This window comes from Propithecus coquereli, unplaced genomic scaffold, assembly GCF_000956105.1.
Source record: "Propithecus coquereli isolate 6110/MARCELLA unplaced genomic scaffold, Pcoq_1.0 Scaffold382, whole genome shotgun sequence".
Lineage (NCBI taxonomy): Eukaryota > Metazoa > Chordata > Mammalia > Primates > Indriidae > Propithecus > Propithecus coquereli.
In genome coordinates, this window is record NW_012149530.1 from 161085 (window position 1) to 169850 (window position 8766).

The 8766-nt window shown below is 40.5% G+C and overlaps 2 protein-coding genes across 2 annotated transcripts in view; both read right to left on the minus strand.

The window, feature by feature from the left end:
* The window catches only part of CFAP69 (cilia and flagella associated protein 69), a 64939-nt gene extending 62389 nt beyond the window's left edge, over positions 1-2550 (minus strand). The window contains exon 1 of the mRNA XM_012652181.1: positions 2431-2550. Coding sequence (XP_012507635.1) covers positions 2431-2550 — 120 coding nt within the window. The remainder of the gene's footprint in view (positions 1-2430) is intronic.
* A 227-nt stretch (positions 2551-2777) lies between these two features.
* Positions 2778-8766, minus strand: part of STEAP2 (STEAP family member 2, metalloreductase) — a 44739-nt gene continuing 38750 nt past the window's right edge. Inside the window, exon 4 of the mRNA XM_012652182.1 lies at positions 2778-2861. Within this exon, the coding sequence (XP_012507636.1) occupies positions 2778-2861 (84 nt within the window). The remainder of the gene's footprint in view (positions 2862-8766) is intronic.

The following is an 8766-nucleotide window of genomic DNA, read 5'->3' on the forward strand; positions in this document are numbered from 1 at the left end:
GCTAGGATTACAGGCATGAGCCACCGCGCCCGGCCCTATTTCTTCAATTATATAAACTCATATTAGGGTAACTGAAATGCTTCAAATTTAGGTCTATAATAAAGAAAATGATGCAAAACAGCTATCAAAAGCACAGATAGCCAAAGCATCATTTCTATATTAAGAAATCTCCAGCTGCTTCTTAGAAACATCTCTGAAGACATAAAGTGAACAGACCAAAATCTGGATTAAAGCAAGTATTATTTCAGGGGGATCTAGTCTCACTTTCACATCCTTGAAGGCAGTGGGAATGTTAAGAATTCCAGAGAATCCCTTAGCTTTAAGATCTAAATAATTTTGGATCTGGATAAAGGATGATGATGATGATGTTGATAACTACATATTTTCAATATATAGGGCACTGTGTAAATTCTCTGTATACATTATTTCATTTAGTCTTTGTAATGCCATGAGTACTATCATCTCCATTTGACAGAAAAGTTAAGATACTTGCCTTTGGTCACATAGCTGGTAAGTGATGGAGCTGGCTTACAGAATTGAAGCCTCATTCTCACTTTTAGCTACTAGTATATACTATCTCTAAAACACAGGTAGAGGAGAATGTTGCACATGTGGAATGGTTTGAAAGGATTGGAAACATTAAGAATTCCAAAGGTCTTTCCTCCACTGGCCTGAGGCAGAGGTCTAAAAGATTAAATTTATCATTCTAGGAACTCAATTAACTTCTCCTGGCTTTGGGGATCGCATTTGTAAAAGCAACCACAAACAAAAAACTAGACGGAGTGATCTCTAAACCAGCTCTAAAAAGTTCCTATTCTATTTCATTTCTTCGGTAGAAACTGCCTTTTCCCTCAGTACTTCAAAAATGTTACTACTCCTAGAAGTAGTTATTAACAAGGCAAGAACATCAATTAATGCATACTGACAGATTTCTTCCTGGAAGAGAATCCTAGGCCCTGGAAGGAGTGGTAGTAATAAAAGAAAAGCAAAGGAGATGCTTTTTGTTTTACTTGGTACTTTACGGACTATTTTGGCAATGGCTTGTTAAAAGTATTTCTTCTTTTTTTATTTTAACCCATATTTGCCTGACTCATATAACATTGCCAATTTTTCTTACACCAAGTAAAGGAAGAATGAGAGCCATCAGTTACCAAATTCACCTACTTGTCAGTTTTGCCAGGTGCCTGGGAGTACAGTGGTAGCGCTGATCTCCTTTACAGCCTTGTGAGTGGAGAGCTACTGTGTCCCCAAAGTTCTTCTCCCTACCCATATTGGAAATACCTCCACAAAACCGATTAGCTAAATTCCCCTAACACCAGCTCCTCCTCATGCAAAAGTGCTGTTGCTCTGTAGGTTACTATGTAAATGTCTGACCCTCCTAAGAGAGCTCGATCCTATTTCCTTGGGAGAAGAGGTCCCCAGTCAACTGGCCACCCCCAAGGAACTCTCCAAGGCTCCAGGCTGTGAACGCAAGAGACAGGGTTCCTGACGCAGCCTGAGACTTGCTAAGCCTCAACTGGAATTCCCACAATGGCCCCACGCCATTAGTGTGAGGCAGGGCAGGATTCCTCCATAGAATTCATGGCATTTAAGGCACGATCATGACTCTCAGGGGGAGCAGTGGAAGCCTTGTATGAAATAAACGACCTAGGGTTTCTAACACCTCCGCCACGGATGGAGATCCAAGCTAGCGTCACGGGTGAAATTTCTCAACAGACCAACTCGAAGTATTCATTTTGTATTCATAACAAAAGCAAACCCCAAACAAATTCAGTACCAGCACAATAAAACAAATGAATTCTATTCTCTCCCAATTCTCTCCGACCCAACCTATAACCACCAGCTTCCAACTGCATATTTAAAAAGATGCTTAATTTCTAATTTTAACAGCATAGTCCTCCCTTCCAGGTGCAGGCTTTAATAGCAGCAGCATTTAAGTACTAGGAACTCAATTAACTTCTCATGGCTTTAGGGTTCTCATTTGTAAAAGCAACCAATAGGAGAATTTACACCTATATCAAGAACATCATTTGATAACAGGGATCTACGTATAAAAGCCCAGTGCAAACGGTCATCTGGTCATCAAATCAAATTTGGCTAAGAATGATTTCTTTCCTCCCAGTCCCTTCGTGACCACACTTTTCGAAGTAGCACGGGCAAAGCCCCGCCTACTCAGGTTAGTGGAAATGCTCCAGGAGGACCATGCAGCACCAGCCCCCAGACAAGCTGGTTGACGACAGCCAGTCCCCCTCGCAGGCGGCGCAGTTCTCGGGGGAGGAGATCAGCTCTGCGCTTGGAACCTCTGTCCCGCGGGTTCCCCCATCTCCACTCGGGTCCCCATTTCCGTCCTTGCCACCCCCAGGCTTAGTCCCCTCCCCCAGATCTCACACCCGCCCACCCACCTCCCAAAGCACAGACAACTGGTCATACCTGCGCCTCCTCGTCCTCCGTCACCACCCCAACCACCGGGATTTGACGGGGACTGCTGGACTTCTTCCTGCAGCCGGGTTCCTGGGCCTCGGCCGTTGCCACGGCCGCCGCTGTGGACATGGCTGGAGGCAGCGGGGAGGAGAGCGTGCGTGTGTGTGTGTGGTAGGGGGGTGGAAATCCGCCTGCCCTACAGTGTGCCGGCAGCCGCTGGGTCCAAAGAGACCCTGCCACCGGGAAGGTAAGGCAGCCTGAGAGCCGCTAGAGTCGCAAAAGGCCTCGAACGTCCGGTCGTGGCCTGGGCCACCGCAACACCGGCCGCATTGCGCCGAGGCGGCCCGCCCCCAGGCCTAGGCGCAGCCAGCCCGCTCGTTGTCAACACAAGCCTGCGCGTTGCTAGGGGCGGAGCCAGAGGCGGGGGCAGGTGGTGGCTCCTACGGAAACACGGAGAGCCAAACTACCCAAAAGTCCAATCTACCCCGCGCTCGGGATGAGTGAGTTTGCAGGCTAGCAAGAGCGAGGCTGGAGGGAGACCTCCGTACTTAGCGGGGAGTAGCACCTTAGGCTCCGAGTGTGTTTCAGTCTTGGTAGCCTTGCTTAAAACAGGCATGAGTGGGTGGAGGGGTGAGGGGTGTACGTGGGATGCAGGGTGGTGATGTGATGGACGGATAGTGTTGAAGCAGAGTTTACCTCGCCCCAGAGAAATGACCGGTCTCCTAAATTCCCTAGCCTTTTACCACGTTTGTATTTTAGTGGCCCAATCAATAAACAAACAAAAAAGGCATTGTACATAATGTTAAAAGGCTTTTGAGTCAAATTATTGAAACTAAAGCAAGTTAACCCTTGGAAGCCTCACTTTTCTCTTCTGTAAAATAGGATTGTTGAGAGGATTGAATGAGATGATAGTGTTTAAGTGGCACTTGGCATATAATAAGCACTCAGTGTAATCAATATTGTCATTATTTTTACTATTACTATTACTGTTGTTATCTATCCATTGTGTCCTGAATAATAATACAGGAAGGGTCATGACTTTAGTGGAATGCTTCTCATGATGATCAGCAATATAATTTAATAATTCCAAACACCATGGCTGTGAAAACTTTTTAAAAAATCCTTTAACCCTTTTAATCTTTTTTTTTTTAAACTGCAGAAACTCTTCAAGATTTAAATGTACGTTTTTATATCTTCTATAGAATTTATAGATTTAAGATTATACATAAACTGAATGAAAAAAAATTTCACTTCACATCTCAGGGCTTCTCTCCTCATTTGTAGAATGACCAGGTTGTTCAATGATTTCTAAAGTTCCTTCAACCTTGACCACTGAATGACATTTCAGGCCCTGAAATAGAAATGTAAAACCTAGATTGGGCCTGGCAGTACCTGAGCCAAAGAGACCAAGGTTCTTTGAGAAAGGACTGAGCACTTGCAGTCTTTATTTCCACTTTCCACATCCTCAGCCCTCTGAAACTGCTGAGGTCACCAATGCTTGTGGTCAAAGTCTGAACACTTTTCTGTACTTACCCTGTTGTACTTTGTAGTATTTCACACTGCTGACCACTATCTCCTTCTTGAAACTTCCTTGCCTAGGCCTCCACATTCTTTTTGTTTTTCTTTCGTCTTTACAGCCACTCACAGATATCTTTGTGGGCCCAGCACACCTCTGCTGCACCACTCTGCTACCTACCTACTCCCAGGTATCTCTAAAGGTACTCTCAGGCCTTACATCTAGAGGCCCGTTCAGTTAGGTCTAAGGTTGCTGTCATCCAGGGAGAGTATAAAGCGTTTAAGCATTTTATTCATGTGACCTTAATTGCTGTTGCACAGTCCGAGTATACCACATTGAAAGGAGACTGGTAATACTTGGATAAACACAATGAAATCCTGTGGGTATGGCACCCAAAACCAAGATGGTGGTTGAGACAATTGGATCATTTGCTTATCCTTTGTGTGGTCATCCTGGCATCTCAGAATGAGGAAAGACGAAGAGGGAGATTGCAAAGGAAAATTTTCCACTTAAAGCAGAGCTTGCCTAATAGATATCAACTAACTCTTGTGTTTCAACACAACAGGCTGCAGCTGATAAGGGTCCATAAACCTCAGTGACCTTGGCAAGTCAGACTTCTCACTGGACCTAACTAAAGACACTTTCCTCACTAATGAACAATGGGAGATTTTATTTTATTTTATTTTAACTGTACAGATCTATGTATTCTTTCAGTCCTATATCTATAGCGCCACTTTCCAATGCTCAGTTAGCATAAATCCCATGAATTCCTCCTTTCTAACACTTCAAAAGCCCCTGACTTTTTCCTCCTCGGTGCAATCAGTGAAATTCTTCATGGGGTAGGTCCCCTTTTTCCAGTAAGTTAATAGACTCAGCTTTCTTACTTATTTATTTTTAACTCATATAGTATTTGTTGTAGTCATTGCCAGGTGAGAAGTGACAAGGATGGAAGGCCTCAAACACTCCACACTCAGCCATCTTGAGTGACTTTCTTGCAGTTTTCCAAAGGAGCCAAGCTTTTTCCTGCATTACCTCTGTATCATGTTGTAAATGCTACTGTCTTCAGATGACTAACTCCTTATGAAACTCGGCTTACATGACTTTTCTAGGAAACCTCCTTTATATCCTTTGCTGCGTTAGGTGCCACCTTGGCCATCAATTTGTTTTTGTATTCACCACATACTTAATGGTATTTACTGGTCCAGCAACACAACCCTTTCTTCTCAGAAGCACCTGTAGACTTAAAGATTAACTAGAAGTTTTAATAATGTTGCCTACACACAATTTTTACTTTTAAAAGTAACAAAGAAAGCTAAATATATTTTTAAAATAAATATAACATTAAGCAAGAATATAGTTCTGATTTTTTCCTTCTGATTTTTTCTTGATTGCACTCTGCCTCATTAGCAATGTTTAGTAAAATTATAGTTATTTATAATTATATGGATAATTATATATTCATGAATTAAGAACATTTCTAATAAGTATTATAGATTACATAGGAATTTGGTAGCCTTTAAACTAATGCCAGATGTTCTAAATGTTCAAACAAATGTTATTCCTTTTTGAGTCAGAGTAATTTATTTTAAATAGCGAATTTTATAGCACATATGAAATGTAATTATAGTTTTAGGAGGTTCACTTTAGAGGAATTTTGTAACAGAAGAAGTACATATAAAACTGGAATGTGATATACCTTGATATTTTAAAAAACTCTTTCAGATTGACAGTATAGAAACAAAGCCTAAAAACAAAATCAAAGTAATTACCTCTTTCCAACGAAATCATTAATGCAAATTTGGGAATAGTAAGTACAGAGAACAGAAAATGAAAGTAAAGAACAGCTGACCTGAAGTTAACCATTCTAACAAAAAGTATACTAACAATAATCCAAACTGCAAGTGATTTTTAAGTACGAAGCTGCAGGAACTATTCGTGTTTAGTTGAAAACTAAATAAATGGTAATAAATGAAATGAAGAATTTATTAAGAACTACTTCTACCTGATCAAAGATTTAGTTCCATGACATAGGAATATTTCCATGAAATAAAAATGTTCCTGAGCTTTTTAGAACTGACAACTGCTTATTGTGTTTACATGTGGGAGGTTATAGTGAAGTAACCCCAGGATAGAACTGTCTTTATTGTGGGGCATGATTAATCAGACAAGTTTATTCCAATGACATTAATCATTCAAGTTTTGTAACTAACTTGACTTGTTCTGATTCCAAGGATCCTGTATTAGTTTTTGAGGGCTGCATTAACGAAGACCACAGACTGGGTGGCTTAAACAACAGAAATTTACTTCCTTATAGTTCCGGAGGCTACAAGTCCAAGATTAAGGTGTTGGCAGGATTGGTTTCATTCTGAGGCCTCTCTCCATGACTTGCCATTTTCTCCTTTTCTTCACATGGTTGTCCCTCTGTGCCTGACTGTATCCTAATCTCCTCTTATAAGGACACCAGTCATACTGGATTAGGGCTCAACCATATGACCTCACTTTACCTTCGTTACCTCTTTAAAGGCCCTATCTCCAAATACAATCACATTCTGAGGAAGTGGTCAGGGGTTAGGATTTTGACATATGAATTTTGGAGGGATACACTCAGGCTATAACAGATCCCGATATCCTCTGGATTATAATTTGAATTCTTACACACAACAGATTTAAGAATAGAATATATTTAGTTAAGGCAATAATGGTATTCTTGCCTATAGAACATTGATATTTCTCATGGTAGTGACAAATTACTATTCTAATTTAACAATCTATCACCATACATTTGATCAAAGTGAATCTGTCCCTGAGGGATGTATCCACTCGAAGGGGTTTCAACAAATCTGGATTTTAAGCCTGCAGGCTCCTATGCCTGACTTTGTCAAAATCATCATTTATTTCATGTTTCACTTTCTATTTGAAGAATCGACTGCCAAAAGTACTGTGCTAGCCTAGGTTCCCCCAGTCTGCCATAAAAAAACAGCAACCAATATTCATTCACCGGCTGCCACTTTAATGGGGAGTGCTATCTCTGGGAGGCCGAAGTAAGGAAAAAATGGAAGTGAGGCAGTAGAGAAGGGGACATAAATATAGGTGTTACTGAGCTGGTTATCACTTTAGAACAAGAGCAGTTAATTGCTCAATCTTTTAGGATATTTTCATGAAGGTCTTATGAATTACTGCACTTTAGAATAGCCCATCTGGGTGAAAGGGAGTGTTTATCAACTAGCTACATCTTGTGCTGCATCTCCTTGGTTAAAATTCACTCTTTAAATAGAGTTGCTAGATTTAGCACAAAAAAAAAAAACACACCAAAAAACAAAAAAAAACCCATACTTACAATAAAAATTTATTTGTTGTTTGTCTGCAATTCAAATTTAACTGAGAGTCTTGTATTTTACCTGGTAATCCTACTGTCAGGACGTTAGCACCTATGCATTTCCAGGCAGCAGCTGCGGAAGCCAGAGCCTCCACAGATCCTATGTACAGGCACAGAAGTGGGTTTCTCCTAGTCAGTGTTGCAGTGCACAGAACTCCTCAGCATATAGCAACGTGGTGTCAGTAGTGGCAGCGGTAGTGGCAGCAGTAGCAGCAGCAGCAGCAGCGACTCCTCTCTAGGACTACAGGGCAGCCCTAGGCGACTGGCAGGGAGGGAAGGCTAGAGGTGGAGGCAGTGATGGGGAGGGCTGTGAGGAAGAGGTAGGAGGAAGTAGGCATGGCTGCATGGATGTGGGGTAATAAAAAACATAACTTTCTGTAAAAATGAGTCATGATTCATTATACTATCTCTTTAATACCTACCATAGACCATATTGTACTAGACACTGGGGATTTAGTACTGAATAAGACAAAATTCCTGCTATCAGGGAGCTTACAGAATAACTTGAATATTGTTGAGTCCTGATTTAAAGATGCTTAATGAATACTAGTGAAATGAAATAATTTTAAGAATACCAACTCATTAAATGGAGGTTTTTCTAAATGACTACTTTGGTAAAAACAGACAAACAAAACCCCTCCAAAACAAGACTATCACATGTATTGCCTTCTGGATGCTTCTAAAAAGAAATGCTCTGAATAGTATTAGTTGGCCTCCATCGAATATTGGAGTTAGTATTCAGTAAGAAAAAAATCCATTTGTAGACAACATTTCACAAGAGAAGTTAAACCATTAAATAGTACTTTTTATTTAAATGTTTATAAGGCAGAGCTATTAGAATGATATAAAACCATGGCATATAATAGTGGCATTTTGGAGATTACAGAGTTTTAGTAAATTTCAATTACACAGTTACAAAGAAGACAATATATTCCAAGCAGATACAAAATATCTAATGAAGAATCAAGGCAAGAAAATCAGTATAATTAATTAACAATGGCAAATCAGCTGCACATTATCCTTTAAAAGCTTTTAAAGGTAAGAATTATTGCAGTCTATTTTATGCAATCAGTGTTAAATGGTATCATGACAAAGAACTGAAGGCCAGACAGGATTAGTTTTGACTTCATCTCACCGGCCAGTACTCAGTCACTTGTACACCTAATCGCAAGGGCAGTTGAGGAATATGATGGGCAGCAGCTTTTAAAGAAGTAGGGTAGATAGACATTGGGAGACAACTTCCAGTCTATTCAGGCTGGGTATCTGCAAGCTACCGTTAAAGAAAATCTCCAGAAAATACTTCCTTAAAGTTGACAATTTGGAGATCACACAAAAGTAGCTGCTTTTGTGATTTAATTTAACTCATCTAGCCACTGGGAGAATACACACAGTATGCCTTAATTTTAGAGAAATGTACAATGGAAAGTCAATGATTTGGAAAGTTAAAAAAAAA